A 13,735-nucleotide genomic window follows, 5' to 3' on the forward strand; every position below is an offset into this window, starting at 1 on the left:
ACAACTCAACAGTGAGTTAAAATCCCAAAATTAGACCCCGTACTTTTGTTCCCAGTCTCCCAAAATCGAATCGAAGCCAATCCTCCATAATCCTCTCGGGGACCCCTTTGTAGACTCGCAGGGGCCTCCTTTCCCCTCAGGGACCGACCAATCCCTTCAAATTTCACCACTCCCACGTGGTACACTGTTCTCCAATGGTCGGCGAGCTGTCAGCCTGGCAGTCCAACCGCCAAACCTAAATTCCTTGTAGAGTTGTTCCCTGCAATTTTCCCAGTCTGACTGGCGCCAACCGCTAAGTTATTGCATCGGGCAAAAAGCGACAATTTTACAATTAGCGGCAAAACCCTCTATATACAGGCACATTCGGCTAAAAGCTACACGATTCTCCAGGCGGTGGCTCTCCCGGTCCCGGTCCGAGCGGAGTCCCGAAACCTGAGACGCTTCTTAACGACCGCGAGGGGAACCGCTCCCGCACTGCGGCCGCTCTGGCCCCGCCGACACAAACATAGAAAGCTAAAAAAAAAGAAAAAAAAGAAATGCCGACGCAACATTGGAAAGGTAAACTTTCCTAACAAAAATCACCTGAACTAATAAGCAGGATTTCTACAAACTTAACAACCACCAACTGTAACCTGGTGGCCAGATCCTCCCTGGTGAACGTCTTTTGGCTCTCTCCGTCTCTGATGCCGCGTATGCAGGCACACTTGTTTTCCGCTGCGACCCAACCTCGGAAGGTCTGCAGAAGAAGGCCTCCTCCAAGCCACGACACGGAACCTGTCGGAGCACGTTGGCCGACTCTCTACTCTCCACCGGAGCCCCACGAGGCGGTAGCCGTGCCTACCACGCCGGGTTGCGCATAGAAACGGCATGCATGCCTCCTGCCGCACGTAGGGCATCGGATCCTGCTGCGACAGTTCCTCGAGTGCTGTCGGATCCCCTCCTCGTACAGCGGAAACATCTGTTGTCCCGTGAAAGCCGTCTCTTTCTCTCCTCCAAATAGTTCCCGGAAGAACAGGTATTGATTGGTCTGATAATCTTACCCGTCGCAGAAGAAACAGGCGTCCTCCACACTGCCCGAACTCTGCAACACCAGTGTCGAGCGAAGCCCGCCGGTCTGTTGAAGCCTGGAGGGCTTGTGGATTGTCGCCCGCCGATCGACGTGCGCTCGCGGCTCTCAATCTCCACTCGTAAGAACCTCAACAGCAGCATCAATTCTTTGCCCGCATCCGTCGATGCTGCAGACATGGTGTCCGAGTTTGTCCCGTTGTCGGCAGTAGCTGCCCCCTCCTCGGCAGGAATGCGAACACCCAGCCGTGTCCCGTAGCGGGTGATGCGATGGTACTCTACAACGATGCTCGCTGGCAGGCCAGACAACAGTATGTCTGTCTTCATAGCGGCGTATGTCGCACTCGACACGCCCAAAGATCGCAATCCGCGTATGTTGGTTTGTACGTGATCGTAGACGTCTCGTTGCCCCTTGACGTCGCGCTCAGATTTTACGCTCGGGAGACTCCGCAGCTTCCCGAGATGCTCGCGCTCGATACGTCGTTTGTGTCCGAAACGCTCGGTCAGTATCTCCACTGCATCTTTGTAGCCCGCCACAGTTGCCTGAAGTCCCGATATCGCGTTGGCAACCGGTCCCACAAGAAGCGAGCGAGCGCAGATGCTGAAACTTTTCGGCATCAGAGAGGCTCGTGTTCCGGTTGACCGCGGCGTCGAATTCTTCCCGAAACGGTTGCCACTGAGCACGGTGTAAGATAATACTCTTCAGGTAAGGACAGTGCGCTCCTCGCGCAGTGCAGATAAAGTTCGCTTTTCACTCTCTCTCTTTCTCTCTCTCTCACTATGGTTTCAAGCGGCGCCGGCAGATGACTCGTCGACCCGTGGGCACGGCAAAGACGGCTCGTGCCGCCTCATGCTCCACACGCGCAGAGCTCCAGCGAGGTTGTCGCTTGTGCAAAAAGACCACGGTGTACCGGGGTGTCATGGCAACGAGATAATGTTTTTCGCTCTCACACAGTTTCGCCGTCTGGCCGCCGGCGACACTGTCAGCCGCGAGCACGGTCGCCGCGGAATAATTCAGCCTTTCGGATGCCCATCGAACGAACACTATCTGATTCCTCGCGCCGCGCGTTCAGCGACGCCGTGTCCTCACCTAAAGAGTGTATCTTACACCGTGCCACTGAGTCAGCTCACCTTGGGAAGTAAAGGAGCTGTAACTTCGGGAGCTTCACTCCAGTCCCGTGGGAAGAGTCGCCTCTGCCGCCGGTCATGTATCTGGAGGGAGCTCACGGACGGCGGCTGCTGCACTGCCTTGACTTGCACTTCGCCGACGACCGTGGCAACCTCGTCCTCGAAGTCCGCCACGACAACATACTCTTCGTCCAGGTCGTCGTCGGCGACAAGGGGTTCAATTTCCTCATTCACCTTCCACACTCCTCGTTGCTGGAAAGAAGCCCGTTTCACAGGGTGTTCCCGCTGTCGACGTCGATGGTGGCCGACTGAAGCGCGATTACAAGCTCGTTAATGAGCTTGTATTGCGGCTCCGTCGAACGGTACGTTTTCGTTTGATTCCATCCATTCTCCGTCCCTGAAGCGTCACTCACTTGTTCACTGTCCCGGGTTTGGGCACCAAATGTTGCGCCTTAACGGCGCTCGTTTCAAACAGACAGGAGGCGACCAGCTCTCTCGTGACGATAGTTCATTTAGACTGCCTCGGTATTTTTCAAGTACCGGAAAGCCGACGCCCCTCTCCTCCCCCTATCTTCTCTCCGCTTGGTGGAGGGAGTCGCCCATCTGGAAATCACGCACGCACGCACACACATACACGCACGCACGCGCACGCACACACACTGGTATAGGAGGGAAACCAAGTTCGGATCGCAGCTTGTTTTCCAACAACGCCATGGCGTTGTTGGAGTTGTGTGGATATTTAGACAGTGTGTAGTTGGTCAGCCATTTCAAAGTTGCGACTATAGTCACTCGCTTTAGATGAGAAATTTGAGAAATTTAGCCAGTGCGGTACAACCGCTAGCCTGGGGTCTTTAACGTGCACCACGCAGTAGTGATACACGACCGCACGCCGGTACGATGCTCATCCAGATCGAAACGGGCAGGGGTGGGGATTGAGCCCAGGATCCCTGGGTTCTGCAGCTCGAGCTTTCGCTCCATGCACGTGCTCCGAGCTGGTGTGCGCTAACCCACTCGGCCACCGACCTCCCCGCGTTTCACTCTTACCGCTCATTCCCACTTTAAGCGGATCCGCGTTCGCAAAGAGGTTGTGAACGCCGGTTGTATAAAGATCCAGTAAAATTTCACGCGCATTTGATGTCATCAAATGCGCGTGCAATTGTACTGGACCTTTATACAACCGCGTTCGCAACCGCTTTGCGAACGCGGATCCACTTCCAGTGGGAATGAGCGGTTAAAGGCGAAGTTTAAGCACCCGCCAAGATTTTTTAGGAGTGCGTGTTTCGCCATTCAATGTTCAGCCATGCCGGTAGCGCTTTCAGAGCTTTGAGGAGATGTCCATTGCCCGTTCGCACACCGTCCTGCTGTTCCGGAACAATAAACAGACACCGTCTCGAAGACAAAAGATGTCGTTTTTAATACGCAAATATATATATATACATATCAAAATTAGTTTTTCTTTTTCTACCGGTTAAAGCACACAAAGACAAATCATGGGCCAATACCATGGGCTGTGTACACTCGGTGCAAATCACAAGTTACTATTTCGTTCTTTACTGTTTTTCTTTTATCTTAAGTCTCGCAACAATTATTATTTTTGTCATTGAATATAAGCCGTCGGAAATTACGTTATAAACGTCCGAAGTAACATTTGAAAAAAAAAAATAAAAAGTAAGAACTACGCAAGGCACAGCGTAACATGAACGCGTTGTAAAAAAGCCTACACTTGCGTCCCTAGATTGACTTTTGTGGACACACGCTGTCCTAATATACCTCAAAGATTAAAAAAAAAAAAATTAAAATGGGTCAAAATTGAACGGCACGCGTTATCGTCAGCTCTAAGGCACAGTACACACCCTGCGACAAACGAGATGCTCGACAATAATTTTTGGGGGCCTTGACTAGGACCCGCGCTGCCTTCCCGGCAGTGTTCCAAGGCTGGGCTCAGCGCGATTCAACGAGCTCCCGCTCCTCCTTGTGCAGCCCGCTGGGTCCGTTGTCGGGCTTGAGCTCCTTGCGTACCCTGTATCCCCTGAAGGCCGCCTGGATCTTGGTGGCCGCGGCGGCGGTGCTCGAAGGGTCAGACTCCCCGCTCGCCTCGCTCTGGTCCGCGTCCGCCGTCTGGTACTCCGAGTCGTCTGCGCAAGAAGGGACGCGGAGAAGAGCCGCGTGAACTTGGCGCAACGCGCAACGGTGATCTACACCAGTAACAACACCTATACTCGCATTCACCTCAAGAACCGCAGTAAAAGAGGTCCGGCTCGTCGGGGAACGTTCCCCCCTTCACGTGTTGAAATGAGATATATGTGTGTGCATCTTGGTCTTTTATCGATACGATATAGACGCTTTCAGCGCGAACCAGGTTGAGCCGCCATCCGACCTTCTCTTGTCTTACCGAGATGCCGAGCCACTGAAGCGGGCCTTGACGAGTCTCCAGAAGGGCCTATGCTGGGGAGAAGGACACAGTAACACTTAAAATGTCAATAACCGGTCCTGCTGTTGTAATGATGAAGTGGAGCGAACGGAATACTAGGGAACAAAAACTGAAGGTCAGTTATGGCGGCGCCTATGCACAGCTGCCTGAAAGCGTCTATATGCACTTTTCAAACACCGAAAGCATCGTTTCTTTCCTTTTTTCGACACGCCAATCTTGTAAGAACTTCTCCGCGCAGCGCATGGTTGATGCGCAAAACTTCCTTTTTAATAATGTTGGATTTTCTACGTCAGGTACCGGAGGCCAGCGCCTGGCACCGATTGGACACGAGCGCTGCGTCGGCGTTCGGTTCGAACTCGTGTCCAAGCGGTGAGGAGACGAGTCCGGTATTGGTGATGGAGACAGGCCAGCGCTATAAACTGTTTTTTTTTTTTTTGGAGGGGGGGGGGGGGGGGGGAGGAGGGGGCTGAGGTGTTTGAGTTGGCTCTTACGACGAAAAGGACACACCGGCACCACCTATCGGGTAGCAGTGAAACACTGGGCGGTCCCGTATATTTTAAATTTTTTTCGCGCATCATTCTTTTTTTCTTGGCTCTAAAATCTTATGTCAATGTTATATACGAACATTTCTCATAAGTAGTACGTACAGTTGACTTCGCAAATACTGCCAAACCTTCGCTCTAGTAAAAATACAGTTCCAGGGTCACCCCATAGATGGCGCCAGCGTGTCCGTGTGTTCTCCCGTCGTAAGAGATTGTAACAAGTGTTTAAAAAAAATATTTTTAAACAGTATGAATGGGACACGCGTTCAAAAAAATAATTTTACGCAAAAAAATTAATATAAAGATTAGAGCAATGTTGAAGGCGCGAGACACGATTAAGTTGGTAGTCACCCCCTGTCCTCTTGTTTTCTCTCGGCATTTCGGGCGCTTGGAGGAGAGGTGGATCTTGACATCATGGACTTTGTGCGCAAAATTTCAAATAAATCTCTCACCGTCAATAGTGCTTGAAATTATTTTTTTTCGTATGAAATTTATTTCTTGACACGCCTCTCCCAACCAGACTGTTAAAATTTTTTTTATTCCGGGTTATTTCTGGGCGCTCGGTTCTAAGGAGTCGCGAGTGAGTGAACGGGTCTTCAGCGCTCGGTTTCGATCCAAGTCTGAGCCAAAAGTAGACGCAATCGTCGTGTCCAATCTGGGACCAGCGTTGGCCTCCCCTGATGACGCAATCTCACTACGGGTTTGTTATCTAGGAAGTGTTTACCCTCCCCCCCCCTCCCCCTTTCTTTCCAACCTCCTCTAAACCTTTATGTTACAGGAAACAAAAAGAATCCCTCAGAGAAGATGGGAAAACGTTGTATTGTATTTCTGCGTCCTGATTTTATGTTTCTTATCCTTATCAATCATCCGCTGATTGATCCCAATGAGTGATCAGGCGGACCAGTGGAGTGATTTTCGTCTGCTGCGTTTGCCTGACGGGCACCCTTTGTCATCAAATTACTGAAATACACAGGGATTTTTTTTTTTGACTTCTTGTTCGGGTTTTGAAGATTTTTTTTTAACCGTGAAAGCTACACTAATCCAGTTTGTGCATGTGAATTATACGGCCAAGGGGAAAATAATACAGGGTGCCAATCGTCACGAAAAGTAGAATGATTACCTAAAGTTTGGTAATTAATTTTGAATAAAAATAACCACATGGTTTTAATTATACACCTGATGAGCGACACAGAAAACCAAAAAAAAACAGTAAATTGTGAAAACATTTCGTGGCGCGTACTCCGTTTTTTTGGATCTCGAAAATCCCTCCACTTCTGGGTATGCAAACTGGCGCTGTGACCGTGGCGAGCCGGAGAAAGTTCACGGCAAAGCCGGGGACTCCTCGCCACGGCACGCTCCGGCAAGCTACCGCGTCCCGCCCCGTGACGTGTTCCATGACGAAACCACTAGATGCTACCAATCACGTTCACGAGCGGGGTGGAGAGGAGGTCAAGGCTTCGGCAAAGCTTGCGTGGCTCGGGCGTCGTCGCGGCGTCGCCCGACTCCCGAGCGTGTGTGTGTGTAGGCGTTGTACGAAGATATTAGACTCCCGAGCGAGTCCACGCACCGTGCGCGTGGAAAGAGACATTTCCATTGGTGGGCGGCGGGCCGGTGGGCCAGTCACAGCGCTTCGCCTTCTCTCACCACCACGACTCGCTGTCGTGTTCAAACAGAAAAACGGAAAGGGAGTCCAGCTTTTTTTACGGAGCGGTGAGCCGCCCACAACCCACGCAGACTCTTTTTTTTTTTTTTTTTGAGTGTATCAACGTAGGGGTTTTCCAAGTTTTTTTATGTCAAAATGGAAGAAAAAACGTTGTTGTAGTCTATTGAGGTATTTATTTAATTATTCACTCGTTGAGAACACCTTTGAGGTTCATTCATTCCATTAAAGAAGGAGAAATTATTTTAAGTTTTCTGTAGTCGAGCTTTGAGTAATAAAAAAACATACACAGATAAAACAACATAAACGGGAGCAAAATCACTGACTTCGTCACGTGGCTATCCTGGAAACACTGCAGCAGTTTTTCGTGGAGATTCCACTAGAAAATATTCTTACTTCGACCATGAAAAAAAGAAAAAAAAAAAGAAAACGTGGTGACAAAGAGAAGAGATTTTGACATAGGCTTACCGTGCTGCGGCTGGGGCGACCGCTCGTGCAGGTTCTTCCTGGTAAGGTATCCCCGGACTCCGGCCTGGATCTTCACCACGGCCGTCTCGATGTCCTCCAGCTTGGGGCTCAAGCTCCGCCTGTCCCCTTGCTCCACGTGCAGAAGCAGCAGCTCGGAGGGCTTGGGCTGCTCGCCGCCGGCCCCTTCGAACTCCAGTCGCGTGGCCGAGCTCACCTGCACCGAAGCTCGGGCTGTGGGCGACCGACGAGACCGCGTTTTCTACCGCGTTTGCCCACCACCTCCTAAGCGGCCGGCGCGAAGCGAAGATTGGAAACCGAGCATTGCGTCAGTGTTCGGCTAAGATTCGCGTCCAGTCAGCGAGAACACGAGTCCGATCCGAATGCTGACGGACCGCTCGTATCCAATCCCCGCGCTGGCCTCTGCTACGTGACGTAGCAAATCCAACACTGCGGCCTTGTTCGTTTCGCCTTCCGATGGACCGCAGTGGACGCTTCGAGCCCTCCAAGCCAATCCACTGCAGTGTGGGTGTCACGTGATCTTCTGAAAGGGCGGAGCGATGCGTAAGGCAGTCACGTGATACGTGCACAATGCTGGATTGGCCGGGATGGCTCCCAACGTTTGCCGGAATCCCTCCCTTCCCGGTTTCCCTGAAATATTTACGAGATATTACGTATTGCGCAACATGGAAACATTTCGCGTGAAGGCGACACTCGGTGTAATAAATCGACGTTAATCGGTATATATATATATATATCTGTGTGTGTGTGTGTGTGTGTGTGTCCTGCTCGGGAACAACTGCAGTGCGCAGAATCGGGGGAAAAAAGGGTTCATGAAATTGGCGGAGAACGGTCTAAAGTAAAGAGTAATGCAATCACGAACAACAAAGTTCTCCCAGTTCTCATTATTATCAAATCTGGGGCATTTAAAGTGAGAGGGATAAGGAATAAAACGAAAGTAAATGCCGAATAAGCGAGTAATATTTCGGTGTCTAGATATTTCCTATTGATTCACCAAAATAGTATTCGGCGTACATTTACCACTCGGCGTATTATACGTGCCCAAAACCAAATTCACTATCGCAACGTGAACTAAAAGAAACACTAGAAGTGGTTTCCAAAACTTGTTTTTGAGAGTGTAGTCAATCGTTAGCGGAAATGCAGGCCACCGGTCCTTCTATTCGTTTCGCATTCCTTTCAGAATTTTTTTTTTTTTAAATAATAATGGCCAAGTTTTAATTTCTGACTCCAAGGGATGGGGAAATGCCGGAGCGATAGACGTAAACACAGAACTGGAACAAATGCGATCGTGGCAGCACGACACGCAGTTCGATATGGGTATTTTCACCTGCTTGCTTTATTTTTTTCACGGATTATCCGGCATCATACTTCATTAAAGTACGCGACTGTAACGTTAAGGTTACACGTTCGAATCTTAGAAATGTAACGGGAACCCGTTTTTTTTTTCGAACCACTGGAACCTGTAACGGAAACGCGTTTCAAGAGATGGCTATAGAAGTGGGAGCATTTATACAGCTGAACAACATTATTTAAAAGAGATAATAACAAACACTACAAAAGGAAACCTATTAATAAACATAAATGTTGTTAGTTCAATAGTTGCTGAAGGGCACGGAATTGAGAAATGTTGAAACAAAATTGGGCACTTGTAACAACTGTAACACAATTCAGGCCCTTAAACACTCACATAGTCATAGTCAATAACACAGTAGGTATGCTTCTTTTTAAAACGAGAGATGAAAGCGATCACATGTTGTACACACTAACGTAAAGTATCGATAGAAAGTAAATAAATTCTACGCAAACGAGTGAACACACATCTTGTCAATTACAATTACTGCCTCAATACTGTAGCTCGTGAAACTCGCACTTTCGAAACCCTGCAATGGAGGCTCGCTAAATGTTATTCGACGCCACCATCGAAGGAAGAAGCGGAGCCCTGACTAGTCGATGAGTTTCGCCACCATAGTCACTGACGGTGTAAGAACGGCAGGGCGTGTCTATCGAATTCCCAGGCTCCAGCACGTGCTCCGTGCCTTCCGCCGTGCCTGGGCTGGGCACTCTATGTGCACCGGGCATATCCTCCTTTTTACTCACAAAGCCTGGCAGTTCGACGACGGAGCCATACAGTGCCCGGTCGCAGATTTGGAGCGCGAAGATCTGGTAGCACAGAGCATCAAAGAGGCATTTTTCGGGGAAACTTGACGTCAGCGCATAGCTTTTGCAGCGGCGAGGGCCCGAAACACACTTGTTCGCTCGGGAGAAGTGTGTTTCGGCGTCTTGCCGCAGCGAAGCGCCAGTCACGTAGCTTTCCTCTGATTCGTTGTCCGCCGCTCTACCTTTTTCATTTCGGCGGCCGCTTCTCGTGGCGATCTGCCAGGCTTTGTCAGTGTATAGGAGGCTATGTGCACGGGATGCCCAAGCGTTGCCGAAGGTAGAAAGCTCGTGTTGGAGGCGGGACAACTGAGGCTCCTCCCTGCCCTTCTCACCTTGTCGGTTACTATAACAGCTAGTTTTTAACCGAGCGACTATGCCGTTCGACAACAAAGCAACACATCTCGCTCGGACAGCCTAGGTGTTTCCGAAACTTGCAATGCCTACGTGCTAGCTGCTCACCTGCTGATTAGCGTGTTCGGTGTTCGTTTTGCTCTTGCCAGATTCGAACTCTTGTTGAGCTCTTTCCTTTAGAAACTCAATCTTCTCCTTGTCACTCCCGAACGCGTCTTCGGAGGCATGCTTCAGGGATTCCGATGCCCCAACGACGGACGAGATGACATGATCAACGAGCAACTCAGCCTGGGATTTGGCCGAATCGAACATTTCTTGCGAATCGGTCTGCAGGCACTCCGAAGGTTTTTTCCCGAATCCATCGAAGGACTTCTCTTTCCCGGCTTGAAATGCAGCCGTTTCGGGTGATCCTAACACCTCGGTCCTGGAAGCGCCCTTCGTCGCTTCGTCTTTGTTCTCACGTCCAAGTGGGTCGCGGTACGCGAGTTCCAGAGCTGCCTGTGAACTCAGCGCGGCAAATTTTACCTGATCCAGTAGCGTCCCCGCCGGCTCCTCCTCGGCGCCGAGCGCTCGTGCACCCTTCTCGTCTGCGGAAACATCAGGCGGAGACTTCTTTGCAGCGTCAGACTCGTCGAACATAAAAGCCTTTATTTGCTGCGCGTAAGAATCGGCCATTGATTTACCGGTGTCGAATGCATCCTGAGACCTTTGTTTTACTGTATCCGAAGCCCCGACAACAGCCGGTTTTACTTGTTGAAGAAATGTATCGACTTTTTGTTTTCCAATGTCGTAGGTTTCCTTCGCTCTGTCCGTCAGTGAGTCTGCTGTTTTTCCCGTTGTTGCGGCGGCATCCTTGGACATCTCCCGAAGAACACTGGCTGCGTCCACCGATTTCTGATTTAGGAAGGCTACGTCGGATTTTCCGATATCGACAACTTCTTGGGAAGCCTGTTTCGCGCCATCCGTTGCTGCCAGAACAGTCGGTGTAAGTTCTTGAATGAACGCGCCAATCTTTACATGGCTAGCGTCCAAGGTTTCCGCAGATTTATCTGTAAAGAAGCCAGCTTTCGTTTTTCCAGCGTCAACAGCATCCTGAATTGCTTGTTCAGCTTTCGATTTTTCGGTGTACAAAGCGTCTTGAGCTTTCTGTTTCATATCTTCAGCTTTGACTTTTGTGGCATCGGCAGTTTCGTGTGCCTTTTCCTTCGCAGAATCGGCTGTCTCTAGTGCTTTTGATTTCGCAGCTAATACTGCCTCTTGAGCGCTGTGCTTAAGGTCTTCCACGTTGGTCTTGCCTGTGACCACAACCTCTCGAGACTTCTGGTCAACCATCTGGGCCTGCTGTTTTCCCGCCTCAAGTGCTTCCTGGGATTTCATTTTTAACTGGTCAGCAGCAGTCACCACCGACATCTGTACCTGCTGAAGAACGGACGCTGCTTGTGACTTCCCAGCATCAATAGTGTCTTGAGAGCTTTGCTTCAGATTTTCTGTTTTTTCTTTCGTTGCTTCAGCCGCTTGCAGTGATTTCTGGTGTAACGAGCCCAGTGTATTCTTCCCAAAATCAACTGCCTCCTGACTTGTTTGCTTTAGACCCTCAGCTTTCCCTTTCCCTGCCTCAACCACATCGCAGGACTTCTGTTTTAAAAACTCGGCCTGAGCCTTACCAGCGTCAAATGCCTCTACAGACTTGTGTTTAAGGGACTCAGCCTGAGCTTGGCCAGCATCGAGCACTTGCTGCTTTATGGATTCTAGTGACTGTTCGGTCGTTTGCTTCAGCGATTCAACCTGGGCCTTAGTAGCGTCAACCACCTCCTGAGGCTTCTGCTTCAGCGATTCAGCTTGTACTTTACCCGCATCAACCGCCTCTTGAGATTTTTGCTTTAGAGCGTCAGCCTCAGCTTTACCAACGTCTAGCACGTGCTGAGATTTCTGTTTCAGAGATTCGGCTTCAACACGACCGGCATCGAAAACGTCTTGAGACGTCTGCTTCAAGGAGACTGTCGCGTCGTGTGCCTGTTTAGACATCAACTCAACGTTTGTCTTGCCAGCGTCGAGCGCGCCTTGTGCCTTTTCCCTCAGCAATCCCGGCGTCTCGGCCAAGGCGGACACGTTCTGACCAAACTGGGGGACGGGGCTTCCGCTCGGCTGCTTCTCCGTCTCGGCAGAACTGGACACGGCTTCCGGACTGCTCTTCTCTTTGGACTTCTGATCTTCCGATTTTCCGAAGCGAAGCTTCTGCAGGAACGATTCGGTCTTACCCTTTTCGTCTTCGGTTTTTTTGACCTCGGGCACATCTGGGGTCTTGGGCTCTGTAGATTTCGGAGAAGCGGGCTTCGGCTGGTCCGTCTTGCCGGGTTTCTCGAAGAAGGCTTCCTTGGCCGCGCCCACGTTCTTCTTCATGGACTCGAAGACGCCCAGCACGTCCTCCTTGGCCGATTCCAGCTTAGACGGCTTCTTGGTGAGCGCGGACCTCGGCGGCGCATCGGGCGCGCCATCTCCCGGCCGTTTGGCGACGTCCTGGTCGACGGGGGTCCCCGGTTCGTGGCTTGTTCTTCCGGGGATCGGTTCAGGGGGTCGGGAATCGGGAGGCGGTTTCTCGGGACCCACGCGGGCGACATCTGGCTTGCACTCCTCTCGGGCATGAGGCGGCTCCTGGCCAGCTTCCTGCGGGAGAGAGACGAGACAAACGCCTTTGTATACAGTCCGCTGCCTCTGTCTCCCGCTGTTTGTTTGGATTGCCATGTCAGGACCCCACGGTATAATAAATCTACAAAAAAAAAAAAAGCCTTTTTTTTTTTTGCGAAAATTAACTATGCGTTGCTCAACGCTCATTCTCCGCCGAAAGGTAGCGCTCCTAACCAGGTGTCACAAGGCTTCAGCACGAATCGATATTTTATTCAAAAGTTATAAGTGATTTCCTGAAAAGTTCAATGGAGAAAATGGAGGCCATTTTCGCCCGTTTTCGGTTTCTGGCGCCATAGAGCATCATGTATTCGAGAGCTCCATCGGCCACCATATTCCCCCCCATTGACATTTTCAGAAAATCACTTATAACTTTTGAATAAAATATGGGTTCGCGCTGAAACTTTGGCATCTGGTTGTGACCTCTGGCGCTACTTTTGGGCGGAAAATGAGCGTTCGACGATGCCTATTATTTTTTGCAAAAAAAACCCTCCAAGCTTTTTTTTTTTTTTTTTAAGGGGGGGGGGGGGGGCATTTTGTATAATTTACCGGGACTTCTTGATTTTCCCAGCCTTCTGTACCTCCGACAGGCAAAATAAAATAATCGTGGGATAAAGGATGATTATCGCCGTCAAAATGCCGGAGGGTTTTCGATTTTCGCAGAAGTAGATACGATGCATAATCAAATTACACAAAAAAAAAAAAAAAAAAAAAAAAACGAGGACAAGGAGATGAGTGGAACACAGTACAGGGACGCCTCGCTTTGTCCTGTGTGCCATTCACCTTGTCCTCGTTTTTTTCTTTTTTTTTTTCTGTCTCGTTTTTATTTTTCTGTATATTTTTATTATGAATAAGAACCAACTAACTCATCTCGCAGTCTTAATAAATACGATGCTTTTAACAGGCCTTTTTGTCTGAACTGTGCGATGAAAGAATTGAAACATTTATACGACGGTTGATATAAGCGGCTCATCAATTCACCGGTAGCTCGAACGAAGTGTTTGGTCGCATTAAACGGGGGTATGGTAATTTTTCTAACTAAAATGCGTAAATTAGAACCCAGTTACAAACGTGTATGTGAATAAACTGTCGGTGGATGCATACTAAAAAAACAACAACAATAATATACTGCTAGATTAGTAAAAATAAAAAAAAAATGTCGCCCTTTGCCGCACTAGCGTAACAAAGGCAGTGTCAACACAAAATGTGACGTGTTAATGTGGAGAAACTGAG

General features: G+C 49.8%; 1 protein-coding gene across 2 annotated transcripts in view; it reads right to left on the reverse strand.

Moving 5' to 3' along the window:
* Window positions 1-3,583: 3,583 nt before the first annotated feature.
* Window positions 3,584-13,735, reverse strand: part of LOC8030972 (putative surface cell antigen sca1) — a 75,757-nt gene continuing 65,605 nt past the window's right edge. For both annotated transcript variants that reach the window (XM_029993442.4, XM_029993441.3), the window contains exons 3-5: window positions 9,929-12,484; window positions 7,295-7,508; window positions 3,584-4,328 (exon numbers count right to left, since the gene is read on the reverse strand). In XM_029993442.4, the coding sequence (XP_029849302.2) occupies window positions 4,135-4,328; window positions 7,295-7,508; window positions 9,929-12,484 (2,964 nt within the window). In that variant the 3' untranslated portion in view covers window positions 3,584-4,134. The remainder of the gene's footprint in view (window positions 4,329-7,294; window positions 7,509-9,928; window positions 12,485-13,735) is intronic.

The sequence above is a fragment of the Ixodes scapularis genome, unplaced genomic scaffold, assembly GCF_016920785.2.
Source record: "Ixodes scapularis isolate PalLabHiFi unplaced genomic scaffold, ASM1692078v2 PGA_scaffold0__279_contigs__length_252992795, whole genome shotgun sequence".
Taxonomy (NCBI): domain Eukaryota; kingdom Metazoa; phylum Arthropoda; class Arachnida; order Ixodida; family Ixodidae; genus Ixodes; species Ixodes scapularis.